Source organism: Hirundo rustica, chromosome 1 (genome assembly GCF_015227805.2).
Source record: "Hirundo rustica isolate bHirRus1 chromosome 1, bHirRus1.pri.v3, whole genome shotgun sequence".
NCBI classification, from domain to species: Eukaryota; Metazoa; Chordata; class Aves; order Passeriformes; family Hirundinidae; genus Hirundo; species Hirundo rustica.
The window spans coordinates 120,793,270-120,807,357 of record NC_053450.1 but is presented as its reverse complement, the minus strand read 5'-3'; the positions used below and the strand labels follow the sequence as shown (position 1 = coordinate 120,807,357).

Here is a 14,088-nt window from a genome sequence, read left to right as displayed (position 1 = left end):
TTTAAAGTTGTTTTAATTACATGTGCCACTAATTAAAATCTTCCAAAAATGTCTTGAGTTAAGTAGTCCACAGGATTTCCTTCACACGGCAGTTAATGAGCTGAATCAATGACTTGGGGTTGGCCACAAAGTTTGTCAAAATTTTAGGATTAGTGCAGTTCTGTCAGACTTCACTTCATACGAGAATCTTTTCTTTTTGCCAGCTTCTTCTGGTTTTCAACACTGAACAGACCAATTAAGAGGAGTAACTGTAAAGAAAATACCATTTGTTCCAGAAGAGGCTACTGTCTAATGCTGCTTTCAAACAGTGAGCTTTCACAAACTCGTTCCAAGTGCTTAGCTCATGACTTCCGTCCGTGGAGCAGTTTGAATTCAATCCTCTGGCAACAAATATATACTACTTAAGTGTTATTTTTTATAATTCTTTGAAAGCAAGTAAATGCCATACTTAAAATTTAGCAAGTTACATTCCTATCTTTTCCTAATGTAATTTTTAAATCAAAAATTTCCCTGTCCTGTTCTCTACGTACTCAAGCTCGAACATTCCCTTGAAGTTCCCACAATCCATGCCAATAAACCACACTGAAAATAGATTAACCTTTTGTCTAGTCTTATCACTGAGAACCTTTGTACAACATAATACAAAAAGCACAACAAAAAGTACTCTGTATCTCCTCTAAAACAAGGAACATAAAGTACAGAATAACGAGAAATTTGCCATAAATTTGCAGCACTGACTCTGATTTTTAAACACTAATAGCTACATAATACAGGTATTCTCAAAACTTTGCATACTTTTAGTAACTTATTTCAGCATAGCAAAGAAGATTCTGCTATCCTCTCATATTCAGTCCTCCTACCAAGAAAATCTATAATCTGATACTTAGGTAAGCTGTTTTAAATATCAAACTATGTTTCTTATTACACTGTGCAAAACAGTTCTCTATTTAATGCTTGTCATTCTCATTCCCTCTCCCCACCCTTCCCCCATTCCCGAGTTAATTTGTTTATGTTTTACATTTTTATGTCACCCATCTGAGTTTTGACACCTTCTAGAAGCAGCATAATACCATCCTCCAGCCCACAGCAGACACTGCTGACCTACTCAGAAAGTAGCCCCTGAACAGCTGCCTAAGACTTTTAGGCTAAAATAAAAAAAAAAAAAAAATAAAAAAAAAAAAAAGTAAATGGTGCTGATGACCAGCTTCAAGAACCACCCTGAGGTAGGGACTGTAACCTAAGTCCTCACAAACATACAGGTGATGTGTAGGCAACTGTTTGTTTGGAAACGGAATGATTTTATTATACCCTTATTTGCCAAGGTAATTATTCCCAGTGTATTCTCACAGTCAAAAGACATGCCAAATTTGGTGGGTTTTTTTCTTTTTAAATGAAGCTTTGTAGTTTTACCATTGTTTTTCCAGAAAATAAAACCAGTCAGATGAATGAATAGCCTCATCCATAACCCACTGAATTAAACATTTTTGCAGCATAATCAAACTGAGAAACAGAATAAAGTAAGGAACAGTCCACCTTGGTAAGATTTTCATTCATGACAATCCAAAATGTTATCTTCTCTAGCTGCTGATAAAAGTATTTGCACAACCGGTGTGCTTATGCTGTGGTATTCATACAACTATACGAGGTGACATGTGGAATATAAAACACTAATTACTATTTTTTGTTTCCATTTCCTATTGAGCTGAGATGAAAAATTTTCTTCTATTCCAAGAGGTTGCAGTTACTCTTGGACTGACATGCTTTGTTAATTACTATTTGTAGAGTTTATTTCAACGTTTATGATTAGGCATTTTTCTATCAGCCTGTTTTTTTACCAGATATTTCCCTACCCCAAGCATCTATCTCTGCGTAGGGAGATAGAGGGATCACTAGTCACAACAGGCATGACTCCAAGCCATCACTGGATAGTATCCAAGAATTAAAGCTGCACACATAAGAAGAACAAATGTTGAAAGGCCTTTTATCCATACACTTTCCATGAGAAAAAAAGGCTCCAGCAAGTTCAGACTACTTCTGGCATATGGTTTTCAGGTAACTGAACTACCCGAACGTGGTCTTACACTTTCACTGTAACTTCTTGAGATGGAAGGCAAGAGAAAGCCTTTTTGGTGTCATTTTCAGAGCTCCAGTTGTAAAACTGATTGGTAGAGCATGTGATCAGCCTAAGAGGGGGAAAAAAACAACTTTAAAATGCCGTAGGAAAATTGACATGGTGTTGTCAGATAGGAGATGGGAAAAAGCTGAAAGGCAGCACATGTGGTAAACAAGGACGTTACAGAAGAACTTTTATTCTTCCAAAGTTTTCTGTCAATGTAAGTCAACATGGAGTGTTATAAATAGAAGCAGACTTCTGAAGACCCTATGTTCTTTCACAGTTAAAGAAGAATTCACAACCACACTCAAACCCCAGAACAATCAAGAACCAGACAGGAAATCAAGCCTGTTCTTGAGTTCTAAAACACATTCTAAGAAGTTTAAGACCAATAACATGAAAGTTACTCAGAGAGAAAGGTCCAAGGCAGACAAGTTTCTCCACTCATCTCCAGCCTCCAAACCAAAGGACACTCACACAAGACATATCATCTGTGATTACAGGACTTCTGACACAAAGACAGACAGCAGAGTAAGTTAATCTGATCCAAAACACTGCTTTCTAGTTCCTGCTTAATAAAACTTTCAAGAAACAAGTTCACAGTCTTATGCTAACCTAAATAACTTGCCACTTCCCTCCCTTTTCACTGCTTTGCAGAAGAAAAAAATGAGACTGCTAAGCTCAGCTACCACCTAATATCAAACCATGAAACCTTGCAGATGAAAATCAAAAAGCAACCAAAAAAACCCCCCCAAAAACAAAAACAACAACAAAAAAACCCAACCAAAAAAAAAACCAAAAAAACAACCCCACAACACAAAAAAAAAAAAAAAACGCAAAAAAACCCATCACCAAAAAACAACAACCAAACAAACAAACCCCAAGGAGAAGCACATCATTAAACTTCACCCTAAAGTTGCTGAAATAAAACCTGTCATGAAAATTTACCTGCTCCTCTGGCTTAGAAGAACAGGGTTGATTCAGGCAATGTACTCCACTCCTCACACACACAGTCCTACCCTACACGAGGAATACATTTGCATTCAGTGGTTCATGTATCTGTATTTCCTTCTCGTGTCTGTCAGCTGAAAATGTTGGCCTTCACTGTGGTAGATAATTTCCAAGTCATATAATTAGCATAGTTTGGGCAGTTAATTAACCTCTTAAAAGAAAAACAGAATTACAAGAAAAACATATTCTAATGTTTCCGCCAGTATTTAACCTTGCTTGTTACAGCTCATTTTCACTGTTTCTTATCTAGTGAAAAAATTAAAACAGTGCAAATATACACCAAAGGAGTTGCCACCTCACTTCTGCAGCCATGCCACAGAGTGAAAAGTAAGAACCTGGCATTCTGAACAGGTATCCCATGACAACACACCACTTCCCAGGCAGGCTACATGTCACTGCACTCCACGAGAGCAGGTCACGAAACCTTGAGGTCAAATGATGTAATTCCAACAACTCCTCTTTTCTTCAATTATCCATCCTACTTTTACAGGTTGCTTTTCCCAAAAACAAGATGCATCAGGCATCATAAAAGGAAGCACTAGTGGGTACTACAGTCATACATGTATGACTATATACATATATACATAATAAACCCCAACAAAACAGGGGTTTTCTGGACACATCTAAAACACCTGTATGCCAGTAAAGGTAATAAGGGTTGTCACAACATGGAAGGCTGAGCACCAGCAGACACTTCTGAGATGTCTCCTGCAGGCACACCGGTCCCGTCTTTGGGTTCAGTCCACTGTGGCCAACTGCTGCCCGCAGATCAAGCTTCAGACCAGCAGGTTTTATTTGTGCTTGTGGCCATTGTGGAGGCAAAGAGCTAATTTCCTAAGAACTTACTCCAGAATGACAGTTCCCAAATGACTCTGCAACACCTCCAATCAACATGGAGGAGAGCTGCTAATACTGCTGTGGCAAACTTCCAGGGACGTGGAGCCGAACTTCTCTGACAGTCTCCACAGCACCGCTGGCATTGCTGCGCCTCCTGTCCTTCAAACAGATACTGTGTCTTTGGCTTATGTAAGTTCCAGCAGAGAGCTTTATAGAAGGAAACATATCTCGCTGCTGCCCCGTGGAAGGGGTGGGATGTCGAGACAGGAAACCAGTGTGATATCCTAAATATTTTGGGGTATTTTATACAACCATTGCAACAGCAAAAGAGAGCCTTCCAGATGACAATAAGGCTAAAATGCAAAGACATAACAAACAGCTTTTTAACAGTCATAGGCAACTTTTTATGCAAAATTCTTCTAATACTTGTGGACACAAACTCGTGAACCATAGCACTTCTAGTAATTATTCTTGAATTAAGTATGCAGTAATTTTAATACTTAAATGATTACAAAAGAGGTTTTAACACATGCAGAGTACTACAGAAATTTTATCAGCCTTCAGGTATGAAAACCCCATGAACAATCTGTTCAAATGCATGCTATTAAAAATATCATGTTTTAAACAATTGTGATTTCTAGATATTGAGAGTTTAAAAAAAAAAAAAAAAAAAAAGGAAGCAAATTCATGATGTGCAGAGTCAAAGTCCTTTCAGAGATAAAAGATATGGCTGCACGCAGCTATATTTGCCCTTCCAAAATAACAAATTTGATATACTTGATCCAAAAACATTTTTTAGACCTCTGGGTGTAGAAAAACAGCAGGAGGCATCCTCTTCCGTGTATTATTCACAGTGTTAGTTTGAGATTATAGATGCTGTGAAAGTCCCTTTCCTGTGCTGTAAAAAAGTGCAGTAGGTAGAAAAAGGAATCAATATCTTCAAGTCATTGCAAACACAGCTCCACAGGGTAGCTGGATACATCTTGGTTTTTGGATGATCCTTGACTATGAAACTTGAAGTTCATCAGAAGAGCACTGCTGTTCACCAATGCTGACAAGCTGTGATATCCTAACCATTTCTGTCCCCCTGGGGTTTTATAAATCCTCTCTTCACCTTTCCTTTTCTCTCTCATTATGAAAACATTCAAAGAACTCCTCTCTTGAGCTCTGTTTCTTACAAAGTAGATTAACTTGACTATTTACAACCCTGATTGCAGTAATTATAATTCACTAAACTTATGGTAAAAAAGAATAGAGAAATGCCTATGGACAAGTCATAAAATATTCTTTACTTGGAAGGTTTTATTTTAGTAGATTTACCATTCTGTAATCTAAGTAGTGTTAGATAATAAACTTTAAATGTTCCTGTGCTTGTAGATGGAAAGAAACCACAAACAATGTCAGTGGGTAGGAGTGGAAGAAATAAATGAGCTGGTTGGTTACTGCAGGATCAGTACTGTTGCAGGTTCGTAATGGCCTTTGCAACCTTGCAGGTGACAGAAACAAGAAGAGAAGGTTCTTCTACAAGTACTCCTTAATACTGAAAATTATCCCCCAGAATGTAAGAGCATGGTTAAAAAAAAAAAAAAGCAATAGATAAATAGATACAGCAGAGCTATAACCCAAAATACGGCTCCTGCAACTGAGACAAGGAGTAAAGGAAATAAAAGCCATCAGGCAGTACCATTACAGGGTTCTGATTTGGCAGAGACTGCACAGCACCACAGTATTAAGCATAAAACCTTTCTATTGATCCTCATGTTTTAGCAAACACAGCAAGAACGGAACAAAACTCTGTGGTTCCAAAGGGAGAGAGGAGAGGGGTGGGGAATTCCATTAACATGCTGTTTCTGAAGCATCCTTCCACCATGACTTGGGACATTGCACTAATTTGAAACAATGAGTAATAATGTAACCAGAAAAACAATGTTAGTATTTTGTTTTTCTTCCTCTCCTGATTTTATGTCCTTCATTTCAACCTACCAACAATACTTTGTGGGGACACATTGGTGAGCGAATGAAATGTTAGCAGACACTACACAGAGCTCTGAGGCAGGAAAGACACATCAAGTGCTTGGGATGAAAAAAAGGACTTGCATAGATTACCTGCCCACTCTCACAAGCAAATGACAGAAGCAGATGACCTGAAGATGGGACAGGGAAGGAGAGAATACCAATTACCTCAAACATGGTACAAAACTTATTCTGCAGCAATAGATTTAGAATACTTAATTATTTATTAGTTATAGATTATGTTAGTATATAAATAACTATAGAACTTCCTGACAGTATTTTTCACTGTCCCCAGGTGAGCTGTCTATGACACAAGTAGCTCCTTTATCTGTGAGCTGCGTAGATCTCTGGTCTATTATGCTTCCTGCTGCTTGATGACCAGGTTCCTGCTGGAAGGTTCAACTTCCTCCTTTGTCAGCATAGATGGAGCTATCAAAATAAAATCAAAAAGGAGGACAAACAGCAAAATCTTGAAACAAAACATGGATTCTTCATGATTGCTAGAAGTTCGGTAAGCTCTAAAAAAGGCTCATTTTGGTCTCAACGCTTTAACTAACTGTAATTTCATTTTCTCATGCTGACTGTTCTTGCTTGTGCTCCCTCCTCTTCCTTCATTAGGCAGTGCTGTATCGTCACTTTGTCAAAGTAAAAAAAAATCAAAATCCAGATGTATCCAGGCTTTCTTCTCTGCACCAGATAGAAGAAGGTACAGGACTTCAGCACAAAGTGAGAGTGGACCCTAAGTATAATTGCATGACTGCAAAATGACCAAGAATGACATATAGGCAAATGCTCATCATCTTGAATTAGAAAGGCCATTAAGTGAATTTCATTGTCTGAGAGCATAGAAACATTAAACATTTAGGATGACTTCACAACAGTTCAGGACACAGTCAGAATTAGACATAAGTCATGTAAACAGGCAGTTACCTACAAAACCTGAACATTCACTGACTCTAATATGAGTCAGTTACAATTACTTGTAAACACTTTCACCCTCATCCCCATAAATTTAGTTCTGAAGTTTAACAACATAAACTTAAGTTGGTTTTTTCAATTTTTATTTTTTTTTTTTTACCAGACCTCAAGCATTAGAACAAGCAGACCTCTGCTTCATACTTCTCCAATTTACTTTTCTCAGTAAATTACTGAAATGGTATATATTTCTTCTCAGGCTACCCAAAAGAGGTAGACTTTACTCATGTAGAAAAACAATCTACTTACATAATACTGTTCACTCAATTCAAATACATGCATTACTGTAGAGAAAAACCATGAAAATCTCAGATTATACTCAATTCACAGTAAAGAGCATCTCATTATTTAAGGACAGAAGTCATCAGCTAAATCATTAGCTTCAGCTAACAAGCAGTTTCCTAATCTACAAGAACGCTGCAAACCAACTATTTTGTCCCTCTTTTATTTGCATATCACTGCTGGTGCTTCCTCTTTATTTCTCTGCACCCATACAGCTGGCTACAAGTCTCATCTTCCCTTCTCTCCTACCACTCTTACATTAGCTCCAGTTTCTGTGCTGAAATGGGCCAGTGCTGTATAATTCATCAACACCAGAATCACAACTGAATTAGCAGAGTTAAACTGGTATATTGCCACCCCCTGAGGAGAGTGCTAATGTCCTTACTAAGGAAAGAATAACATTCCCTGATATTTTGGAGCTTAAACATTAAGATTCTTTTCTTATTTGCACTAAGCATAAGATCAAGACACCTTATTTCAGATGCATCTTCTAATGTTGGATTAGAACTTGTCCTCCACGTCCAACAACAAAAAGAAAACAAACCTCCCAAAAATCAGCACTGTAAGCATGCCCCCAGCGATGTACTGCTTTGTTTACTTTTTTATGGATGTGAAATGTTCTGTGATTCGTATTGTGATACAGGTTATTTAAACACAAACATTATAAATAATTTTGAAACACTTAGTCACTGTAACTAAGGCAACGAGTCTCCCACTCAATTTCCAGAAATAGGAGTAAGGAACAGAGGTAAGAACAAAGTAAAAAGTTGGCAGGAGCAAGAAAACAAATCATTAGATACTAGTTTGACCTCAGCATGGCCCAGCTGATTAGAGAAAGATATCAGGTACAGCAAATGAGAAACAAACTTGCTGACAAAAGATGAGGTAGAGAATATGGAGTATATAACACCAAATATACTTTATTTCAATAATCTTATTCCACAACCTGTTTCAATGAATGGAACAACCATAGGAATCTGGGAAAATAACAATCCATGTCAGACTGCAGACTGCTAGTTCAGAGTCTCAACAGCTACTAGCTTCCTACAGGTATCAACTTTTTCTGTGGGTGCTAAAGAAGTCACTTCCTCATAGAGATGTGCCCACTTGCCTTATTTTTCCCCTGCTATTTGCCTCCAAATAATGGTCAGAAACCTTCGATGCTATCTACATGAATAGTCCTTTATATCCTCATAGAAGGCTGCTGATTTAACAGGATCCGCCTTAAGGATCTGACTGCAGAATCAAGGCTTGCTTTGTTTCTCTCCCACCTTTTTTTTTTTTTTTTCCTCCCTTCTTTTAAAAGGTTTATTTTCTTGACTGAGGAGAAATGTTTGTTCACAAGTCAAAAGTTCCCAAGTTATCATGGGGCAATCTGATCCCCCCAAACGAACACGTGGTAGAACCAGGTTCTCTCAACACGTTCTAATGGAAGGGCTGGTAATTACTGAGTATAACAAGATAAACAGAGTTCAAGTTACTCAGAGTTGTCCATCAGCTAAAGAAACTTATCTTCTCACCACATGTAAGTTCTTAGCCTGGGAACAAGAGACCTAACAGTAAGACTTTAGGTGTCTTGGTAATTTCTTAATTTAATTATTTGTATACAGTTTGAAAAGATTAGATGCAAATTTTAGGAAGAGCACATGATAGATGGAGTACAAAGGGTTGGTTCTTAACCATTATAAGATTCCTGAAAGAAATTATTGGGTTTTTTAAAAGAAGAGTAATTTTAAAGTAACTTCTACCAAAAACGTCAAAAATAAAACACACATCTCATTAGTCTACATCTCAACAGAATTTGCAGAGCAATATCACATAATTCCATTCCCACCATATCCCTCCCTCACTGAACAGCAGCAGCTCCTTTTCATCACCACAGGAGACCATTCCTCCTCTCAGTGTAACAAGGAACTAGTTGGGACATTTATTCTTGGCATGAATTCTAAAAGAATGAAGTCTAACTCTGGCAGTAATGAAAATAGCAACCATAGAGGCATTCAGAGCGTTCACTATGACACTGCAAACATTTGTTTAACTGCCAATTGAACAAGATCCATCTTAGCTAAGAGAAAGATATAAATGGGCAATAAAGAAGTCAGTGCTCTCTCACTGTTCAAGGACTTTGAAGATAAGTGGTCATTCTAATATCCTCATGCAGTTGCTCCTCCTCAGATCCTTACCACTCATATCTGACTTCTGGAAATAAATGCACTGCCTCAAGCACAGTACAGCAGTCATACAGAAAAATCCCATACAAAATCTTTTCAAATGCCCTTCATTATTAGCCCTAAGACATCTTCCTATTATACATTTCAGATTCAGAGAACATGGGGAATGCATAATATTAAAACTATGATGCACCAAAAGAAAAAAACCCAAAGCTTTACCAAATACAATGACACTGCATCCAATGAGTTTTTCCAGAAATAGTTGTATAGCTGCAAAACTAAAGGAAAAAAAAAAAAAAAAAAAAAGAGGAAAAGAAAAAAGCCAGGTTTGATTCATTTCACACCTTTCAACAAGACTCTGCTGAGATGTAGGCTTATGTGAACCTAAAAGATGACCTGTAGGCCCATACGCAGGTAAGGTTCGTAACAGAAAAGAAATAAATCCTTGGGCTGTTGGGCAAATTTCACCTACAAACTAAGAAAAACTAAGCTGTCAATTACCTCTTAGATGTAGGAGAGACTAACTTACAACCCCTTAAAGTAAAAATATATCTGTTCTGGGAAACAGTTAAGGTACCTAGAAACTATGATTGCATAACAAAAAACCACTTATAGCCTTTCACAGTTAGCTATGCAGAGGTGAGAGCGCTTTGACACAGGAGACCAAGGCATATCATTGTGGATACTCACAAGCAAGTTACCCCTTTTTTTCCCCATACCTTCCCTTTCACACAAACCACCATCTCCCCCCCCCCCCAAAAAAAAAAAAAAAAACAAAAAACCCCCAAACCCAACAACAACAACAAACCTTGTGATAAAACATTAGTGACCCTTAACCTAAACTAGACTGTCAGCGCAGCTTCTTACATCAGTGTAAGAGAGCATTTCAGGAAGAAACAAACTTTTCTAGGCTTCGTCTCACTCAGCATTTTTGTAGTTAAAGCAGCATCTCACCTAAAAGAACCTGGTAATACAAGCACCAATATATGAAGAAATTACAAAAGCAAAGAAACCTAACAGCAAATACCTCACAGCAAACACCTCAATTATAATGTACACTTATCATATTTTTCATCACTACCTTGAATAGTTCAACATTCAGAATTTGCAGATTTGCTTTCTTTTGTTATTAAACATCAACTGCACAAGACTGGCACAAAACCCCAAGAGCAATGAGAAGAATCTACAGCTTCTAATTTGACATTGAATGATTGCTTTTCTATACCTGAGCTGCAGTTTGCTATTGAGCATTATAGGTATCAGCTTTGCCCAATACAGTTCAATTTAGCTTTAAATGCAATTTTTGCAAACATGGCTTATGAGGTTTTTTGATACCTGATATACTTTGAAAGCAAACATAAGTCACTTCTGAAAGTGCAGTGTACACCCTCAATTATGTCAAAACTCTGACATATATTCCTACCTGGTAAGATGGCAAAGCAATAAAGCTCAAGTAGTAACACAAATTTATAGATAATGTACTGCCTGGCTGGCTGTTGAACCCAAGGAAAGGCCTACTTTTCTCAGTACGTGGAAAACCTGTATTCTGAAGGTTAAACGTGTCAAATCAGTCTCCACAGACAAACAAATATTTGAGCTTCACAAACACATTAAGCATCTGCAGGATCAAAGTTTTGTTTATCAGGTACTAAGTAAATTAAATCAAGCAAGCGGAACTGGGATTTCACCCTCTGAGCTCAACTAAGAGCCTCAGAGCAGAATTTCTCACCTCGTTGTAACTTCCCCAGCACTGCTTTTATACTAGCTTGCAGTAACTTAAAAACTTAAGCCAGTGCAAGAAAACACAAGAAAATACAAGAGTATGGCATAAGTCCGCCTGTCCCCAGCATAATTCAGACATTCAATGCAGAGCCCTTCTACATTATCAAAGAATAAAATCAACAGCTTTATGTCGAATTTAGAAAAATAATCTTGATAATTACATTTAAGTAATACTTCATTTAGTAAAATTTTTGTTTCAGAAAGTTATTAATCTGATAGTTGAAGAAAGAAACTAGCAAATCACTTCCATTCTTCATTCCAGCTGAATAGTACAAACAACGGAGCAGCCTTTGCACTTCCCTGTGAAGCACAGCCACCACGGAAGACAGAGTCACTATAAGGAGCACAAACACACAAGACAACTTACTTTCTTCTAACCAAACACACCACTACGAGCAGAGCATATGGTTCAAGCAAACAAGAAGCATGATTCATGAACTACTGAATAGGAACACCTCTACTCCCATACAGTACCACAGGCTGGTTTTCATAAAGAGCCGGTGGTGCCACACTCTCAGTGCAGCATCCTGTCCTCAAGTCAAGACATCTCGCAGCACACTGCAACACTGACCTGCAGGAATGCTCTGTACCTACCAAAGCTGAGGGATTGCATGTTAACATGATTCCTCATGACTTTTTGGCATTCTTACACAATTATAACAGAATTCAGTTTGAAATAACTGATTTGTCAAGCAACTGACACTTTAGCAGCAGAAATGCAGCTGCTGCTAAAAATCATTCCCTCTACAAAAGACTGTCCAAAACCAGCATTCCCTTCCTTTCCTTCCCTGCCTAGCACCCTCTCCTTTATGTGAAAGAATACTTCAATTCCCAGTGTATCAATTCACTTTAACAGATCTGTGAAGCCTCTAAAAAATCCACCTTGTACTTCTTCTGCATTAAAACTTGCATTATGACAGAAGCTGAAAGCCTCACATGCATTACTCTGTCAAATCAATGGTCCCACACAGTCCAGTATTTCACTTCAACACCTGTCAACAGCAGGATCCTTCCCAGAAGAAAAGTTCTGAAATACAGTACTTTCATGTTAACACGTGGATAATAGGGGTTTTGCTAACTATTTCACAATGATTACTTGCAGAAGGGTTGTAATTCTTGGTTTTAACAGAAGGGCTTATTTAACAGAAGATACGAACAAGTGCTTATTTCTGTGGGAAGTCTCCCATAGAAGAAGAGCAACAAATCCTGAAGGAAAATCTAACTCAGGGGAGACAAAGTGTATTCAGATCCACAATTGTTGCTGATTCATAGATGAGGTTCTGAAACCACATGAGACTTCACAAAGTTTACACACAACACAGCAGGACATAAGAGATCCCAGCCTCACATCACCAAATGCTCCTTAGGACAAAATCCCGAGGGATCATGCAACCTAAGTGTGAAAACATGTAACTAACGAAAGGACTCGCAGGTAAGGGTGGGCTGATACTGATCAGCATAACAAACAGACACAGGATACCAGCTGCCTAACCACCCCCAAGTTTCTACAGGCCTTTTTTTTTTTTTTTTTCTTTTTTTCGGGGGGGGTGGGGTCTTCAAGTGTTACAGTTCGTTATCTTTAAGGAAGAGCAACAAGGAGACCCACAGGAGAATGTATGAGGTTTTTACACGGAATTTGACCTCACAGACACGAAAGCAGGAGAAAGCACCTTTCCTAAGAAACATCTTTTCATAGGCGACAAACTGGCAGCGCAGACCCTCCCACCTTTGTATCCTGATACCGCACAGGAGACAATAGGTAGGACAGGGGAGACACCAGGAAGGGACAGAGCAGCGAAGACAAGTATTTTTCACCAGCTGGGATGAAAACCGAAGAGCCTGGCAGACAAAGAAGGGTGTGATGCGACGAGAGCAACAACCCACTGAAGGCACGAAGAACCTCCTTCGCTTTCAGGAGGGGAGCGCGGGCTCGGGGAAGGTCTGTCAAGACCGCAGCAGGCGAAAGACACGGCGGCCGAACAAAAGATTTTAAAGGCCTGGAAGGGAAAGGTGGAGGGACGAGCAGGCGGCTCCCGGGCACGTGAAACTGCGCAGGGCCGGGTCCGGGTCCGGGGGAGCGGCGCGAGCTCCAGCTCGAGCTCCCGCTCCCGGGCACGCCGCCTCGCGCTGGCAGTCTCCAGGTCGAACCCCTCACACCGCCCAGTCCCTCGGGCCCGGGTACCCCCATCCAGAGACCCTTCCCCTCCCAAAACCCGCGCGGGGCAGGGCTGGCCCGGGGGGAGCCCTCAGACCCACCCCCATCAGCCCTCCCGGGCTTCCCCTCCGCTCCGGGGCGGGGGCTCGGCAGGGACCCGCCGGCGAGGCCAGGCGAGGGGCGGGCGGGCTGCCGCGGCCACCTGTTCGGCCCGGTACCTGCGAGTACGCACATGGCGCCTCCCACCCAGCCCGGACCCCGGCGGCGGCAGCAGCCATGCTGCCTCCCGCCGCCCGCCGCCTGTCACCCGCGCACGCACGGCACCCCGCGGCGGCGGAGGGCGCGCCCGGCGGCACCGGGAGGGGAGGAGAAGGGAAGGGAAGCTCGGGAATCCCCACCTGCTCGCGGAGTTTCAGGAACACCATGGCGAGCGCGCGCCGCCGCCTCCGCCCGCCGCCAACGACTCCCGGCTCCGCGCGCCGCGCGGCCACGCCCCCCCGCCGCCACCGCCCGCGCGCCGGCCGCGCCCCCGGCCACGCCCCCCGCGCCCGCCGCTGCCGCCGCCCCGCGCCGGGCCCGCGCGCCGGGCCCGCTGGGGGCGGGGCCTCCTCGCGCCCCTCCCCGCAGGCCCCGCCCCGCCGCTCGCGCTCCCGAGCCGCTTCCTGAATGAACCCGCCCGCGCGCACCACCAAGGGTCTCGCTGATTGGCCCTCGAGAGGCGGGGCAGAGTAAGGGCGGCGCTGATTGGC

General features: G+C 41.0%; 1 protein-coding gene across 1 annotated transcript in view; it reads right to left on the bottom strand.

The window, feature by feature from the left end:
- ANKRD28 (ankyrin repeat domain 28) overlaps positions 1-13,816 on the bottom strand; it is a 120,516-nt gene extending 106,700 nt beyond the window's left edge. The window contains exon 1 of the mRNA XM_040085829.2: positions 13,738-13,816. Within this exon, the coding sequence (XP_039941763.1) occupies positions 13,738-13,764 (27 nt within the window). The 5' untranslated portion in view covers positions 13,765-13,816. The remainder of the gene's footprint in view (positions 1-13,737) is intronic.
- Between the last annotated feature and the right edge of the window lie 272 nt (positions 13,817-14,088).